Source organism: Scatophagus argus, chromosome 13 (genome assembly GCF_020382885.2).
Source record: "Scatophagus argus isolate fScaArg1 chromosome 13, fScaArg1.pri, whole genome shotgun sequence".
NCBI classification, from domain to species: domain Eukaryota; kingdom Metazoa; phylum Chordata; class Actinopteri; family Scatophagidae; genus Scatophagus; species Scatophagus argus.
In genome coordinates this window covers 14,072,772-14,091,885 of record NC_058505.1, presented here as the reverse complement: position 1 = coordinate 14,091,885, position 19,114 = coordinate 14,072,772, and the positions used below count along the sequence as shown (strand labels likewise).

General features: G+C 42.9%; 1 protein-coding gene across 4 annotated transcripts in view; it reads right to left on the bottom strand.

The window, feature by feature from the left end:
* The window catches only part of epha4b (eph receptor A4b), a 78,509-nt gene that overhangs the window by 45,734 nt on the left and 13,661 nt on the right, over nt 1-19,114 (bottom strand). For 2 of the 4 annotated variants that reach the window (XM_046408754.1, XM_046408755.1), the window contains exons 2-5: nt 18,530-18,594; nt 12,744-12,944; nt 12,014-12,121; nt 11,000-11,351 (exon numbers count right to left, since the gene is read on the bottom strand). In XM_046408754.1, the coding sequence (XP_046264710.1) occupies nt 11,000-11,351; nt 12,014-12,121; nt 12,744-12,944; nt 18,530-18,594 (726 nt within the window). Of the gene's footprint in view, nt 1-10,999; nt 11,352-12,013; nt 12,122-12,743; nt 12,945-17,995; nt 18,103-18,529; nt 18,595-19,114 lie in introns of all 4 variants that reach the window. The other 2 variants (XM_046408757.1, XM_046408756.1) reach the window with 2 other exon arrangements.

The following is a 19,114-nucleotide window of genomic DNA, read 5'->3' as shown; positions in this document are numbered from 1 at the left end:
CACCCACTACATTTCACACCTGAACTAACTTGTGGTTCTGTTCTGACAAGTGGAGCAATGCCACGAAGATGAATTGCCAAATTCATTGCCTATGATGTATTGCCAAAGCAAACATTGTATTGTATTGTATGGCAGTAGTTACTTCTACCTGCAAGACTTTTGATACAGAAGGTGTGGATGTGAGATGTGAGCTGTGTCCAGACAGGAGACATACACCTTCATGACTGACAACTCAGGACAGACCCTTGCTGTGTTTACAGCATCTTATTACTTCTTTGACCCAAACACACACACACACACACACACACTCAAACTGGATATGAAATGATTTGTGCTGGCCAGTACATGAAGCACATGAGTACACTTAGGGTTCTTTCTGATCTACTCTCTGTCCTCTGGATGCCAGCCAATTACTGAGAGCGGCCAAGGGGAACTACAGGATGAAGCTCTTCCCCTTCCTCATTCTGTCCATCTCTGTCTTTTCTCTGTCTTTCTCCATTCCTCTCTCCCTCCATCTATCTCTCTGTTTGCCCTCTTGCACATCTATTCTTATTTTCCTGTCCCTGTCCTCTCTGTCTGTCTTACTCCTTTTTTTCTTCTATGTTTGTTTGTGTGTGTGTGTGTGTGAGTGTGTGGGAGATTCTGCCTTTGTATGTGTGTCTTATTTCCCAGTGGGCTGTCTGTCATACGTTGACCCTGACCTTCTCCAGAGCTCCTGCACAAATATTTACTCTCTCACTGACAGGCGCACACACACACACCTTGCAAAAAGAAAATGCGAGAAAGCTCAATTTCAGTGCAATTAAAACACATGCGCACACACACTCAGTTCTCCAGTGGTAACCCAAGCTGATGGCTCACTAATTTTGACCCGGTATGATTATCTTGCAGTCTAAAAACAGATTAAATAGATACCAGGTGCATGTCTGTTTCTGTGTGAAAAGGGTCATGGACGAGGGACAGAAAGACAGAGACAGAGAGAGAGAGAGAGAGAGAGAGAGAGAGAGAGAGAAAGGAAGAAGAGAGAGAGTAAGCATGACAGGCCTATAGAAAGAGTCTGCTGGGAGTTTGGTTCACTATCTGAATAACTTATTCTTCTGTCTGTCTATTCTGCTATCAAGATAAAAGTGAGGAAACGATTCATCTTCTCCTTTTAAACACAGCCAGGCAGACCAACACACACACACACACACACACAAGAAAGTTTAAATCTACATACACAGATTTAATCCACCACTATAACCACAAACACGTTCTCTCTCCCCAGGCACACGCACACCTTAAACATCTTCCATAAAACCACACTATAAACACACACACACACACACATCTTATCTCCCCCAGATACACTCAGGACACATATACACCACGGCAGTAAACGTGCCCACATCGGCCGGCCCCGTGACCGGCAGAGTGTGTGTAGCACGACTGCACCTCCTTTCCTCACCCACGTTATTTTCAGTTCATCACTCTCAATAATTCATTCTCTCAGGCGGAGGAGGAAAGGAGAGCCCCGTGCCTCTTTCTCTGTGTCAGTCAGACACACACAGATGTACCTGTCAAGTGGGAGACATATTCTTCATGTCATAGCGGTCAACTTTGTCAGACAAACTCATAGCAAATTGAAGATAGAGGAAATTTGCACTTGTAAATTTACTCTCACTCACAGGAGAATGGGAGAGAGTCATGATAAAGAAACATTATGCTAAAGAGAGGCCAAGAAAGAGATTTCTACCTCGCCGGTATGTGAGTGTATACACATTGCCGAGTCTCTGTGAGTTCATCTGTGTGTACATATACACGTATACCCTTTTCCACCTGGCAGATACAGTATTGCTTTGTTATGAATGAAGTATTTACCGTGCACATTTTCTCGACACCCACATGTCCATTCAGCCGTGTGCAGGAAGTCAAGGGTGTCACATACAAAGGAGTCCCCTTTTGGAGAAATTGCCACTATGTGCCCCTTTTGTGCTCGCATAATAGAATGTTCACCATTCAGAACCTCAGGAGCTCTTCATCTCACAAATAAATATCAACAGACCAATTAGATCAACGTGCAGATCTGCTAAGGAAGCAGTCTTGAACAGTAATAACACTCACACACCTCAATAGCGATGGATGAAGGGTCTTATATCACAATGGAGTAAGAGGATCTGTGGACCATCTGATATAAATGTTAGGATTATTATGGCTTCCATAAAAGAAATGTTTTGGAAGCAGGCCCCCTCAGCCAAAATCCAGACAACCACACTGCATTGTATTTATTGATGTACTGATAACTATCCTTGATAATGAAGAAAACTTAATATTGTGATGATCCTCAAGCAAGTACTGGTTACATTTTCTTTTCTCATTCATTTCGAAGTTTGTTTGTGGACGAATATCTTCTTTCTTTACACAGGAAGTTCACACACACAGTCACACAAAATGAGAAAATAAGTGTATTATATCTGTGGATTCAGATTTGACTGATTTGGGAGGAGGACTGTGTGAGGGAGGATTATTTTTGATGCAAATTGTGTCAATTGAGCCACCGCTGTGGCTCCAACGCTGCCAGCGCTGACAAGAGGCCAAATCAGCGGGCCAAACTATAATAACTAGCCTCCTGTTGTTTTCAGAACAACGTGCGCCTGTCCTTTTCACCTCACACAGTATGTTTGCCTCACGTCATTCCCTTGAGAAAAGCAAATCATTACCAGTAAAAATGTTTAGCTTGCAGGTTATATTCATACAAGGTGTCTCTTCAAGTCTGCAGTCCCTGTGGGAATGTTCTCTCCATAACTATTATACTGCAGCAGTTGGTCATTTAAAAATGAAACATGTTTTTTCACATCTCTCATCAGGTTCTGCGTAACCATTTTTTGTTTTAGCCAACAGTGGAGCTTAAAAGTCTGTTTGAATTTTCTGAATGGTTCCATTTGGTGTTATGGACTGGTGCAGCTGTACTGCATACAAAAGCAGCAAGTAATTCCGGAATCTGACCGCGGCCACATCTGCACGTCGTGTTTGGAGCTGAGCAATAACGGCAATAATCAGTCAGACAGACTGATCGTACATCTGGAAGCCATCCATAAACTAAAAAGAGAGAGAGAGAGGGGATAAGGGGAAGGGGTCAATAGCTGACTTCCTGTTCCTGTGTTTCCTGTTCAGCAGACCCATTGGCTGCCTTCGTGCCTTCCTCTGGTCTCTCTTGCACATACATACACCTTTCTTGAAACCTTTGAAACTTAAGTGACGTAAACTCAGCACTGATTCAACATCACAGAAATGTAAAAATTATGAACTTTCCCATAAGTGCAGACATGTTTATCCTGAGCTGGAACTCAGCAGAATATGGAAAGCAGGCAGTTAATGGCAATTGTACCCAAAGGAGACAAACTCTCCCCTCTATGCCTCCGTCTCTCTGCCTCCCTCTGTAGGGAATAGTGCTATATAAGGATGTGAGCAGTTGAAATATGCATTCACAGTTTCTCAGCCATTGGCCTGCTTTTCCTCCTTTTCTCTACGGGTTTGTTCACACAGCTCAACCCACTGCACCAGACTCAGTTGAGCTACATGAGCTCCTGTCTCCCAAAAGACACCTCCTGCTTGTTGTGGCAAACTTTCAATGATGCAGCGATGCAAAAACACGTCTTGGTGCTAAGGTGGCTTTTGGCAACTCAGCTTATATCTGGTGAGTTATTCGCCATGGTGAGCGAGGAGCTGTGCTCCGAGGCTCTGTGTGAATAGACATTATCTGGGTCAGTGCTGTGTGGGTATGTGGATGGGGACTATGGTGTGTGGAGGATATATCCAGTGCCTAAGCCTTTGTGATTTTGTATGTCATATATTCAAACACAAAAGAGAGGAGATGAGAAAAGGGGACAGGGGAAAGGAATGGAGTTTTGGAGGGACATGTGAGAGAGAAGGAGGAGATAAAAGTGAATGCAGGAAAAAATGAAGGAAAAGGTGGCTGTCACTATCCAAATAAATTAAATAAAGTCGGGCAGACGAACATGTCAAGTGGCAAAATAACACACACTCCCACAGACAGGTAGAAGGACGGATGACTGGCCTTTACTTGGCCCATATATCCATGTGTCTTTTAAGAACATCTGGCTTGGAATAACACCCTGCTGCCTGACACTTCAACAGCTTAATACCCCAATGCCTGCAGCAGCTTACACACAGACACACAACCATGTACATACACACCCTGTGTGGACTGTATACACACACGAAAATCTCTTGACTTGCTGTCGAAATGCTTCTGTTAGCTGCCCACTCCCTTCTCACCCACACCTCCATGCTCTCGAGCTCCCTGAGCTGCCACTAAGAGAAAAGCAAAGAAATGAGAAGTGTGTGTGTGTGTGTGTGTGAACATACAACATGCAAGAGGGAGCCCTTGACCTTCAGAAGTCTGTATGTGATCAACATAAAAATACTCGCTTCACAGACTGCCTCGACTGTTCACGTCACACACACACACACTCATGTTCACAACACACACATTTCTGTTGTAAGGATGGAGGCAAAGATTGAGCTCTGTGTTGGAGAGCCAATAAGGAAGGGCAAGCTCCCTACTGAATTTTCAACACACACACACACACAAACACACACAGCCCTTTGTAAATGAGCTCAATCGCTTTCACAGGTGTGAAGATTAGCCTTTTCCTACATCTGTTCCTGGCTAAACCCTTTGACTATGAACAGAGGCTGCAATCCTCTTATGAGACATAAAATGTAAAAGTCTATTGTGCATGTGTGTGTATGTGCCTGTAGTCCTTTTTAACATGTGTGTGCTTCTTCGTGGTCATAGACATATAATGAAAAATCATATGTCTTGATGGAGCCCTTACAGCACATTGTATCTTACAACTATTATATAACTTACACTATCAGAATCCAGGTTTTCTAGCAGAGAACAAACAAAAGCCTTTAGTGTAAATCCCGTCCTGCTGCTCTGCACTCACGGCCATGTCTGATCAACTGAGTAGCACGCCGTCACTGGGCAGACAGACAGCAAAATTCTCCTTCACAGGTTGAGCCATGTTTTCCAAAAATATTAAATACAGTTTTTTTCTTCTTCTTCTTCCTCTGAGAATGATATTGTACAGGACATATGTTATGCCTCCCAAAATTTATGATCTCATAGTGGTCAAGTGGGGTTTCAAGTGTGTAAGGTATTAAAGCAATGTGATGTTCTCCTGGCTTTAAAGGTTACATGGCTATACCTTAAAGGGATGGTTCAACTTTGGATCTACTTCTCTGTGAAAACATTCACACATGAAAACACATTATCCACCCAACACGTCTGCATAGTGTCTTTTACTGCCAGACACAGTTAGTGAGCACAGATTTTGATCTCTGTACAGGCGCAATGATTCCAAACCTGGTAACCTATGACAACGCTAAGTTTCTGCATATGGCTGAAATACTCCAGCACATAATTCTATGTAACACTCCAACAATGTGTAGTTTTACACTCACTTTCTGCACAGATTATGAGATTGCAGTGAGTGAGCTTTAAAGCTGCTACGAGGTGAATTTTATAATCTTTGGACTGAGCAAGGCTAACTGTTTTTCCCTGTTTCACATTTGCCATACAAACATAAGTGGTACCAATGTTGTCATCTCTCATCAGCAGGTGATTTCTTTGTATAAATAAGCATAGTAGATGCAGTTAAACACACAAAACAGAATTGCTATTGCTGTTCATAATTTCAAAGAAAAAGTGACATTCTCTAAATGGCTCTAGCAAAGATTATTAGACAAACATCTTTTTAACTAACTCTAAGGAACAAATACTGCATTATTTTTCAATATTATTTCCAGTCCAGAAATCCAAATGTCACGTGTCCACTGCTTTCCAACTGAACACAGAGTTGTCAAGACAATTCACACCAGACTGGATGCACATTGGACTTGTCCCTCAGTGATTTACATTTTGGTTTTTGTCCAATGTGGCAAGTGAAAAGAACAGCAGGGGAGCTAAGAGGAAGTTCAGTGTGGTTGCATCTAGGAAAAGGAAAAGTTCCCCTTGTAAACTTGCTTCCAGAGGATGAGAGCAAGAGAACTTGTGTCGAGGTGACAGGTGTCTGTCCTTCTCCACTCCGTCTCCTCCATCTCTCAGGCTTCTGAGGCAGTAATTGGTGCTGTCAGACACACAGAGGAGGACAGAACACTCACAAATGCACACCTAGTCACAGCTGCACACACACACACACACACACACACACACACATACACACACACTCCTGCCCTTCAGCATGTACCCTCAGGGCTTAAGGCAGGAGAGGTCTGAGAAGAGAATTCACTGCATTCCCTGCCAGCTGTGAGACAGAGGAGAGAGCAGAGGTGAGGAAGGGAGTGTGAGGTGGAAATGGAGGGGGCAGACAAAACAGTAGCAGACAGACACAGAGAGGGAGAGAGACAAAAGAAAGCAAAAGACAGCAAACGAGGCAGGGGGTTGCACAGACAGAGGCCTCTGCATGGGGTAGAGAGAGATGGAGCAGAAGTGACAAGGCTGTTTAAATGTGTGTGACAGAGAGAGAGGGAGAGAGAGTATGTGTTTGAATAAGAGTGAGAGAGAGGAGAGGGAGATTATGTAACTCCAGTGGTGACAAAGCAGATGAGTATGATTTCATGTGTCTGCAGCAGCACTGAGCTCAGTGTCTGCCACAATACACAGAAAGTGAACGAAATAAAACCAAACCAAACCAAAACCATTAATGTATTGATCCCAACAAGCATTCATTCATTCTCATTCTTCTCTGCCACATAGCTCGCATTAGTGCCATTTAACTGGATGATATTTTTTCCTCAGTTACAATAAACATGAGCCCAATTTTAACTCACTAAAGTACCAAATGTGTATTTATTTACTGCTAAAAATAATTTCCAACAAATGCACTCTAGTTTGAACATTTACTATAAAATGCAGTGCTTATCTCTTTGCTTTATTTTACAGATCTCATAGTTTACTTATGATTCCCTCTAATTAAACCGATAGGTAATTAAATGTCTAAGGTGCCTGGAAAAACCAGTGTATTGGTATTCACTGTATTAAAAAATGAGATATTGTTCATTCCAATCAGGACTGGAAAATTCATCATTTGGCCCATGCCAGTGCATGCAGGCCCTAAGTGAAAAAACACAATGTTGATTTGATGTCAATGTCATTGTGCCGCACAGGTTTGACACAACAACTGCACCACTGGATTTGTTATAAAGCGAAATAAACTCAAGCTTCTGTGCTTTGATCATACACTACGAAACATTACCCTCCTCCATTTACAGCCCTGTGCTGTAAAACCGTACATCGTGTTCACATTCATTAGTTTCAAATGGATACTTTCACTTCACCCCTCACCAAGAACGTTAGCACGTTCAGTGAATGCTTTAGCATGTTTATGCACAACACCATTAACACATTGTTTTCACTGGAGCTGACGATGGCGGCAGCCAGTGAACCATCTCTCTTTCCCATCATCTGTTGAGAGACGCACATGTGCACTAGTGATCGGCCAGGGTGTATGTGTTACAAACAAGAGCTCTTTTGCACGTTTTTCTTTGTCACACCTCATGCATTAATTACATTACTGTTGGCCAATTGTTACAGGGCAGACCTTATAGGAGAGGACACAGAGGCAGAGAGCGGAGCAACGTGGCCATATTTCCCCCTTTGCACAGCAGGCCAGAAGCTGTCTATGAATTCTACACAGTGATGTGAAAGCCAGTGACAGAATCTGTAAAATAACACCTCACTTAAATTACTTTAATTTTTCTTAATATGAAACTATATATTTGTGAACCATTTTTTTCAGATTGTGTGCCTTCAGTCTCTGCAAATGGCTTCAGGATTGAGAGACTTTGACAGGCTAGAGAAGTCTGAAAATCATCTGTGACCAGTTAATTGGTTCTGATCTTTTACTGACTTATCCTCAACAGAGCTCAACAAAATACCAATAAATCATAATCACATTAATTATGTTAACTTGGCATAGCATTTCCTGCCTACAGCAATTTCTGTCACAACCAAGTGTCTTTTTGGTGCTTTTGTTTCAAAGTGTAGACCACATTTGCCTTGAATCACGTGATCTCCTCTTACATATTCAGTTTGCTTGGCCTTCTCACTCACTTTGTAAATAGCATGCCTTTTTGCCGTAAAACAACTGACCAATCCAACATTAACAACATAGAAACATATACAAGCATTTAAACACTCTTTTTGCCTGACTCTAGGAAATAAGAGCTTAGTGTGGGGTGAGAAAATAGAAAAAAAGAAAGATGAACCCGTGATCTATAAATGTTTAACGAGTACAGACAGAGGAGATGAGGGCTGCGAGGAGGAAGAGGAGGAGGGAGACAGAAAGAAAAATTGTGAGGTGAAAAAGGAAGACAATATCAGAGAGGATGGGTGAGTAGCAAAATGGGGGGAAGAGAGGAGGAGAACAGTCCCATTATAGAAGCAGACACCAGAGCAAGGTTAGAAAATAGCAGAGAGGAGGGGAGAGAGCCAGAGATTGAGAAAAAAGACTGTAATTGGAGGTGTCTGGTGTTTGTCTAACACGGAGAGGCTAGTAATGATTCCATTAGCGCCTCACACCGAGAGAGAAAGAGACAGGGACACAAAGCGAGAGATAGAGAGAGAGAAAGATGGGAGTCAGTGAGAGAGAGAGAGGAGGCGAGTGACACGGAGACAGTAAGAGGCCAAAACAGTACGAGAAGATTCACACAGAACGTCCGGACAAGGAAACAATGAGCGCCAGAGAAGATAAATGGTGCAAAAAGAAGAAAACAACATCGCATGAAAACAAGAAGAGAAAGGGAATTCAAGCTGTCTGTTAAAAGGCTTGTTCACCTGCACAGTGATGATAATTACAAATGCCCCAGCCCTCTCTCCCTCATCTCATCCCTTCATCTCTTTGTGTGACGGCGAACGAGAGAGGGTGATTTAAATGCATTAGCCGAGTGTGTTTTCCCTATGGACGACCTGCAGACTGTGTCAGGGCAGGAACCTTTTGTTTGCAGCTGACGGCAAGCGCTGAGAGGACTCTTTAAAAGCTGGCCCTTGTTCTTTCAGGGACACATTAAAGCGCAACACACTGGGCTGTTGTACTTCTCTGTGTCCTCTCATATCTTTGATAAAAGCGGGCTGGTTACAGACACAGTTACATTAGATGGCTAAGTGAAATTTTGATAAGGGAAGGGAACAACATTGGATTAGAAACACGCGCAGGCAAAACAGCGCAGGCACAGGCCTCGTTTCACTGAAAGAAAACTGGTTTCCTGGGTGAGTGTGAATTTGGCATTATTTCACAGGCAACAAACAAATATGAGATATGTTAGGCTGACATCTGTGGGACAGCAAATTCTCCTGCTGTACGAGGAGGAAATTTCATTGCTATGCAAATCGTTCCCAAGAGTCCACAAAAATGTTTTTCCTAATACTGAGTAGGTGGCGTAGACAAGCCTGCGGTGGAGAAGCTCCAGTTCACCACCAAGGAATTCAAATCTATTGGAAAATGCAAGTTGATTGTTTCCAGAATAATTACAACACCATCAAATATGTCTTGAAATGAACTGAAACTAAAAACCTGGCTTTCCTTCCTGTGCTGTAGACAATAGACACCTGCTTTGCCTTCGCACACACACACACACACACACACAAGCATCCACATCTGTGTTGACCATAACTTACTAAGCGAGGCACACATATATTCCTTGGCCCCTGACCTCAGACTGTCAATAAGAGTCCATCATTACCTCAACACACGACTACAGCACACACACACTAACACACAAACACACAAGTGTGCTGTTACCGAGTTAAGGCTGGCTTGTTAAACGTGCTTACATTGCTCTATTTATTCTCTCCAGAGCGATAAGACTCAGGGAGCAGATTGATGAGGTCATGGAGATCACTGAGGTCAACCGCTTTGCTGTGTCAGACTGACTTTAAATAAAGTTTCAAAACAGGGAATGTGACAAAGGCCTAGGCGCTGTTGGCAGTGAAATCATGCAGTCAGTGAGATCACCTGTCAAATGACTACAGCGTGTCATTTTACAAGACAGACATGCTCAACAGTCGGCTTGCCATGATTGAGATGCAGCCGGAGTTCTGCCACAATCTGTGCACATTACCAGCCGGCAAACTGAAGAGTGCAGCTTCTGTTCTTATTCTCTTGTCTCTAAGGCCCAGCTGCCAAGTTTTCCGGGTGTCTTGGCTGCCGTTTCCCCAAGACAACTGAAACTGCATTATGTGCACCAATTTCCAAGTTTGCAGGGATGAATATCTATGATTCCATTTTCTTTTTGGGGAAGGAAGCAAGTCCACGAGGACAGGTGACGTCGTGAGTCAAAAACAGCTTGAGCACTCAAACACACACACACACACACACACACACCATCTGCAGAGTTTTATGATTCAATAATCTGCTTCCTAAGGCATACCTACAACACAAACACACATCAGTAAGCATTTTCTCACACACACTCACACACTGCTCGCCAATACTCAAAAGGGAAAATGAGATATTCGGTTCTGACAAACATGTACAAAAAGAAAGAAAAAAAAAGGAGACGAGATGCCTCAAAGCAACTCCTACACCTTTTGCTGCAAGAACTGTCCTCATAGTGTTGGGAGCTTGTATAAAAGTCCTAACACCCACACTGACATACACACACAAATCATAAACAAACTAATCTAAATACAGTCACTGTCGTTCCATCCTCAGTGTCACAGCGGAATTCATTCAATACATCGACACTCGGGTTTCTTTTCTGAAGGCCAACCTTTATGAGACCTGAGCACACAGTGATACACACTACAGAACATGCACTCAGGTGTAAACTGCACAATAGTGAAGTCACATTTTATATACACTCGAGCATTAAAGCAAATATACGCCAGCGCCCAGCACATTGCTCTTTCTTACTTTCTAAATTTGTCCTTCTCTGTTTCTCTCTTTCTCTCTCACACACACATTCCCTCCCGCCCGCCCACCCTACTTACGTTGGCAGAAGTCCTTGTTCTCCTCGAAGCCCGGTTTGCACACACACCTCCCGATGGGAACCAGCCACCCTCCGTCTGCACTGCAGTACATCTTGGGAGCCTCAAACTCCTCAGAGGCATTGACACAAATGCCGTGGACCTCCACTAGCGCCGTGTCCCCGCCGGTTATCGTGTCGGGAAACTGGGCCAGGTTGAGCACAGTGAGGGGGCACTTCTTGTAGAAGACCCTGACCGAGACCAGAGCAATACAGGCACCTAGATCCTGGAAGGCTAGGTAGAAACCCTTTTTACTCAGGTTGCTGATGTCGCGCACCTCTGTGTTCAGCTTCATCACACGGTCGCCAACATCCACCTGTGGACAAAGGACATATTACATGTATGTTCATTTTAATGGGTGCATTGGAATTCAACTAGAGTGCTTTTATTTTTCTTAACCCATAAAGCTATAAATCTATTTTTGTAAAATGTTATTGCCTGAAATTCATCAACTTCCAAGATGCAAATAATTGTATCCTCTTGATAATTTTGCAAATAAAATGGAATAACATAAATAGGTTTAAATTTAGCCCACATTCAAACCCAGATCTATTTTCTCAGAGCAGGAGGCAAATGATGAATATGTTATTTAGGAATGCAACTCTTCTTTTAGAGAATCAAAAATTGATATCAAATCTGCATAGAAAGCAAAGTATACGAGATATCCAGCATCCAGCAGCAATCTGAAGACTTTCATCTTTTTTTCTTTTTTCATCCTTTTTTTTTTCTTTTCAAGAAAAGGAGCAGAGGGTAAAAATTCTGACCAACAAAAAAATTGGCAGAACATGAGAATTGGTCACATTCACTTTAATGATCATCAAAATGTCATTTGAAAGTTTCTATTTGTTGCATTATTACATATCTTGTTATTGCTAACTTTATGTTGTGTTAGCTGCACTTGATTCACAGTTTACAGTATTTTTTTATATAATATATCCAATACAAGTAAGTGCCTGTGTGTGCGCTGTACGTCCATACCTGTGTAAAACTCTCATCTGCAGCAATGGTATCGATCTTGACATACTGGCTTTCCTTGATGAACCACAGGTTGGCATTGTTGGACTCATAGTAGTACATGTTAAATGTCTGCAACAAAACAAACAAGGTCCATCAAGTTTCAGTTTTTAGGAATCAAAGTTATTAGACACAAAAATGTAACACAGTCAGACAAATCAAAGTAAGAAAGTCCATCCAATGTGACGTTTTAACAAGGCCCCTATAGCTCTCCAATAATTCTGCTGCTCCTTTTCAAATCTCAGTCCATCTGTCTCGATGGCCAGACAGCAACACTGTCTGCAGTTTCATGAAAGTGCGGCTCTGTGCTGTCTCATACGGTATTATCTCCACTGCTCATTCTGGAGATGTAATGAGAGTGAAAGGGGTGCAGAGAGCAGACAAAGTAGAGAGAAATGAAAACAGAGGAGCAGCTATATCAGACTGAGAGAATGGAGTACAGTAAAAAAATACATATCAGAAGTTAAAATATACGAGCGACCACAAAAGAAGCCTCTAGAGCATCGTCTGTTTCAGTCTGCAGCTACTCTCTCATGTCATTCTTTCCCTTCCTCTCGTCTATTTATCTATTCATCAGGCATCAGACTGGGCTTCCATCTGTGTGTGCGTTGAATGGAAAAGACTAAAAAATGAAATAATGAAAAGAGTTATTCAAAAATGTCTTTGGAGTGCTGTGCAGTATAAAAGGCCAGACCTCTTTGCAGGTACCAGGGACCCCGGGCAGGCTGTTACAGTCCCTCAGGGTGAACTTGATCTCAATGTAGACACGCTGAGCTCCTTCTCGACTGATGTGGCGCGTCCTCAGCCAGTTGTTCTGGTTAGCCTCCATGACGTTACACACCTGGTAGGTCCTCATCGGGGTGTTCCTCTCATCCATCACACTGATCTCCTCCCACTAATGATGAAGAAGAGGGAGAGAGAGAGAGAGAGGAGGTTTAGAGAGAATGTGAAGAATGACTAGGGGAAAAATAAAGCTGTTTATGTTGAGCGCCTTACACCTGAAGTTTCTGATTGGATTTAGGATCTTTCAGATTTTTTAGGGGGTACATTTTTTAGATGGAGAGTAAAAGAGCGGAAGGAAGAAGGTAGAATAAAGAACAGAAAATGGAGAGGGTGAGTGAAGGATGTAAGAAGGAGGAAAAGAAAAAAACAAAATATTGGGAGATGCGATAAGGAAAAGACAGGCGAAGAAAAGAGCAGAAGGTGGGAGAAAAGAATGTGCAGGATGAGGAGGGGGAGACAGGAAAGGAGAGAGAAAAAGTGCGGAGGTGAGGGCTGCTAAGGAGTGTTTGCACTGATAGGGAAAAATCATTTCAATGGCAACATAAATTTCAAAACAATCACTAAGTGAACATGAAGCCGGGCCAGAGTGAAGTTCAGCAGCGCAGGGTTGACTTGACAACAGCACCACTCAGCTGTAAGATCCACTTATTTCATTGCTAATCAATGGACAAAGGAGATCTCAGTGCAAAGACTGCTTATGGGGAAGCTGGGCCCAAGTTCAGTGAACTGTGGTTTTAGTGCAAACCCAAAGCTAAGCCTGCATGTTCTGTTTTCATGTCTGGGTGAATGTGAGTGACGTGTCAAGATGACTGAAGGACCGTCTTTGTCCATGCTGCTCATGTGCGCAGAAAGAGCATGTTTTTGTTTTTTTTTTCTGAAGTGAGTGCGTGATTTAGCGCTAAGAAGGTATGAGTGTGTGTATGAGAGAGACAGAGAGAGAGAGAGAGAGAGAGTGAGAAGGTAGGACAGAGCTACTTTGTCTCCCGTCATCTGCTACCATCTGTTTCCACTTCTGACTAAGGCAGTAATTGAGAACACTTCTCGCATGAGCAGGAAAACATTTCTATCCACGCACACACAGAGACAGGCACACACATGCATGTACACCATCTCTCTCACACACACACATACACACACTCAAAGAGAAAGACCATTTCTATTCCTTAAAGAAAAGGAAAATAAACCAATGTAGTTTCAGTGTCTCAGGATATCTGATCCATTCACTGGGAAGCTAACTGGATTTTCTTGGACACACACATATGCAAAGACACATGCACACACACACACAAACGAGTGTGACACACAATGAGTTCTAGTTTGCGGTGAGGAATGAGAGGACCACCATCTTTGTTCTGAGCTCCTGTCAGCATCTTAAGACTGAAGCTGTAATCTCTGGAGTGATGAGCAGTAGTCCTTACAGTAGTCTTAGCCGTGTGAACCAACAGACCCAGATGCATCAGCACGGGCGTGAGCACGTTATACACACACTCGCTCATGTGCATACACACCTGACCTACAGGAGTCACCCCTGATATGTCCTGCAATTCAAGTGAAAGTCGAATGGAAGATGAGCTAAAAGGTGAAGAGAAGGAAAAGAGAGGAGACAGGCCAGAAAAAAACAAAGAAAGCAGCAATAAAAAGAGCAAAGAGAAACTTTAAGACACGCCGAGTCCAAGCTGAGGTTGGATTCTTGAGGTTAATCTGATGTGACTGCCCAACAACCGAGTGAAAGCTTGATGCATTTCACCTCCAAGTCTTGAGCACTAAAGCAGATCCACATTAAAAAACCTCACATTTTCACATAGGCTCACACACTCTCTCCAGCTCTCTCACACACACTCAGATGCTTTTAATCCCCACAGAAACGTCTACTGTGTATGAACTGGAGCTCGAACAAAACCAACTCTCTCCTGATCATGGCCCAACAGTCCTTCAACTACAGAACCAGGGAGAGGGAAGCAGAAGAAAGAAAAAGGGAGGCAAGCGGTTGTTTACACTGTTGAGGTAAGCTGATACAAACGTCCCTGACAGCCAGTTAAGAGTTTTACATATAAAGGACGTATCGCCCGAGTTACGCTCGACATTGTACGCAAACAACAGCCGAAAGTCATTGTGATCAACTGCACTCGATTCAATTAAAAGAGCAAAACATGAGAACGAGGGAGGAAGAGAGAGAAGAGAAGGGGGGGAGATGTTGCTAAATTACAGGCGCGCCTGGCAGCTAAATAGACCCATCTGTGCAGAGCTGAGACCAGTCGGACATCACAGGACGGTCGCACACACCCACAAAAACACAAAGCTGAGTCCCCAGGGAGTAGTGATTAAAGCATTTATGGGAATAGTCATTGAGGGATAAAGAGGGCTTTATGATGTCTTTGTTTATTTCTTTGTAGGCAGAGTTTGGAGTGGCTGGATTACTGCCACTTCCTGGTGAGCGACTTATTTCCCCAGTTGGCGAGTCTGTTCATTGTCACTTTTGCTTGGTGTAAAGCGCAGGTGTGATTACGAGCATGAAAACAACCTGTTTGCCTACATATTTGCTAATGATACACCAGACGCTTGAGAGAGAAAATCTACCAAAAACACAGCCGGGAAAATGCGTGGATAGGCTGACTCACACACACACACACACAGAGTAAAAACTGTTGCCTGTGTTGGTTCAGTCTGAACACTAATTGTCATTGCCCTCAATCACTTCGGCCAATCAGCACAGGGGTTGCTTGATTGCTTTGAAGTGAAGCACAGACGTCAGATCAGGGTTTAAGTTCAACCATTCACCAGCTTAACATAATATCCCTCCTTCTGCAATCATCTGATGGGTACACCTACGAGGACATAATTGGCTTCCAAACTCTGGGACAAGCTCTGGCTCAGTGGAGGGAGGAGGGGGGTTGAGGAGCCTCTGGGGGAGCAGATATGCTGTGGGGCCTCCCATTTTTAAACATCATTAAGTCGTATCTGTTTTGTGTCCCTCACAAGGAACACCCCTGCCAAGTGACAGAAGTGGGTCGCTCCACGCAGTCTCAAGCACATCCGCCCCTGTACGGCTTGGATTAAGTTTGACCTGTTGGGGTCAAGTATGGTTTTGGACAAATTCAGGTAGACAGTGGTCTCAGTTTGGTGGGAATTGCCTTTCGCTGAGACGAATCCCCAGGTTTAAAGTTCAAAGGTCAACTAGATAATCCCCTTGATATGAAACATAAGACCTTCTCACAGGCCCGGCACCTTTATCTTCTCACTCTGTCGCTCTCTTATCACTCCTCTTCCCATTTCTCATGTTTCTTGTTCATATGTTTCTTGTGACATAGAGTATGTGTAATTACATTAAACAAACATTACTATTCAACATGAATGGCAGCATCTGCTGCTCTCTGAAGTGCAATTTGTGATGTATGCCACCTGATTAAATGTAACTAGAAACTCTGTTCACATCAACTAAATCATTTAACTACTCTGTCATTTCAAATGTAAATAAAACATTTGGTGCCTTTTCGTGACTTTTTTAAAAATTTATGTTAAAATGGCCATTATAGAAGTAAAGAAAAAAAAACATCATTAGAGCAGGTGATCCAGACTTTTGAACATTAATATGCATTTTGGAGGACTCATCCTGTAAAGCCTTGTTTTGTTTTTTTGGTACATGTTGGGATCCGAGCTGAGCCATGAAGCTGTGCCAGGTTTTCTACAAGATAGTTTGGTTAAGGAAAAAAAAAAAAAAAAAGAAGTTGTTCAACTCGATGACGTGTTGGCGATGTGCTGGTTTCCACAAACCACAGTGGAGGCTCCTCACCCTCAGCTCCTCATCTAACATGTTTCAAATGGATCAATAGTACAGAATATGTCCACATCTTGTTGCACAGACCTGTTTCTGCGCCAATGACTCAGTGACAAATACACTGCATTTCCTATAGGTGCTTCACAATAAAAGCACAACATTTTCCTCTGTGTAAGGACCCAAGGGCAATGTTCACAGCTTAGTGCAGCTCTGTGTGACTGGAGTGGACTACAATGCAGTGTAAACATGGAGAAAAAAAATCCGCTGAACCCAGCAGGTACGCTTTGTGTCTGTTGTGCCGATCATGTGAGCAGACAATAATGTAACTTTCCCTTTTTCAAAACCTAAAAGCTTCACACACAGCCGATATAAATGTAGAATATGACATTGCGCAGCCTTTTTTAATTCAAAAGCTTATTCTGAAACTGGACACGGCACCTCAGATTTTTTTTTATTTTATGGCAAACTAACAGCTAGCTGAAGAAAACGCCTTCTGCAACAGCCTGTTTAACTGACAATGACAAGCCTGCAAAAGGGCACAATCATGTTTATCTTGGAAGAAGGTTGCCTTCATGTACCACAAGACAAAATGAGAAAAAACAGCTTCAAGCAATTTAATCATTTCCTTGGTGAGATAAGGCAGCTGATAAAGATTGTGGCTGACCCCAAAGAAAAGAAAACTCACAGAAAACACTTTTATTTTTTAAATTTGTCCGTTGATACTTTGTTATCAAGGATCTACTTTTTATATCTACATTTATTATACAGAAGGCTTGTGTGGATGCTCGCAGAGCCAGTGTCCTCTCAACTTCTGGCCACATTTAGTGAGGAGATGCCAGATCTCTCATATGTTGACATACAGAATGGAGTTAATTATACATATTTTACTTTCCAGCTGACACATTTCTTTGAGCATAAACTAACAACACATGCTTTTGTGGGGCATGATTTAGCCACCCAAACTGAACCATATTTCAACCAAACTAACTTGTGTACTTTTCAAAATTACACTGAACCTTTTGGCACAACCACAGATGGAACGAATTCTTTTCTTTTGTAAGTTGACAAAATGAAAAAACATGCATCCACAACATGGCCACGCAATCAGAGCATTTCAGTGAAATGAACTTGATACCCTCGCTTGCTTGAGAAAACAACCTCGCTTAGCTCTGCTCACTTCAGCTGCCTCTCTGCTGCGCACAACCATGAAACCGCGTGTGGCATCCTGCAATTTAACACACTGACGATGAATAGTGGAGAGGAAGTGCGACACAAGGGGAAATAGAATTAATTCAGTGCCATTCAGCAGCTCCTGCACTAGAGTGATGTTCAGATCTCTTATTTCTTCATTGAATGCACTTCGTCGTTCTTGCTCTCTACTCCCTCACCCTCTTCCTCGCCTCTCACTTCTCTGTTGTCATCTAGTGATGCACGGTGGCTGCACTCCAGACTCCCTTGGTCCCTATACCTGCAAAAGGCTAGTTACGCAACCCTCCTGCACATACACACACACAGGTACACACACACACACACACACAAAAAAAACATACACACAAAATCCTCCTCTTACGTAAGAATATTTAACCCACCACCCGTCCTTTCGCTCCTTCCCAAAAATCGCAACCCATAATAAATGGAGGCTCCACTGCCACAGCGTTTGCAGCACAGCGGAAATAATTTGTAAATTCCCCCTGCAGACTCCCGATTTAGCAAGGAGCGCTCAAGAACCCAGTGCTCTCTAAAACACACACACACTCCAGTGCTGCTGCTGCTGCTGCTGTCCCTCTGTGTCCCTGAAAATAAAACATGCCAACAAAACCCGCTAGTTGTGATCAGATTTGTTCTTTTTGGTACCAGCTCTGGCATAACGAGAGGAGAAAGGTTTTTGTTTGCGTGTTTATGTTTGTGCTGCATGTACTCACCCCCTCATTAGGGTAAGCCTCCCAGCCCAGGTCAGCCAACGCTGACATGGAGTCCAGCAATGTAACTGCAAGAAGAGAGAGGAGAGACCAAGTTAACACACACATACTGAAAAAGAGACTGTAAATGACATTTCAGTTCCCTACCCCATATTACTGTCTTGAAAGCAACACTTAGCATTGTACTATACCATAACCCTCCTATGTAAAAACTTGTGTATTTATACAGCTCTTTTGCTGTGTCAAAATGCAACTGCAGTGGCATTACAAGCAGTGGTGAACCTATAATTTCAATTTGAGATTACTGTGGTTTTGCTGCAGCTGTTCAAGGGGACACAAAGTCAGTCAGTGAAACAACATCAATATACAGCAGCAAGAGTATATTTTACATTTACATTTGGAACATTAAGGTGACTCTGTCTTTGGAGTGCAGTCACACACCCCATAGGCTTGAAAGCATGTGTTCTCTAAGGACACATGAGGTCAAGCTGTATTCAGAGTTTTCATGCCACATAAAACCTTTTCACCAGTAACTTCTATTTTGTTTTTGTCACAGTCTAGAGTCCTTATTGTCAGTACTCCTTATAT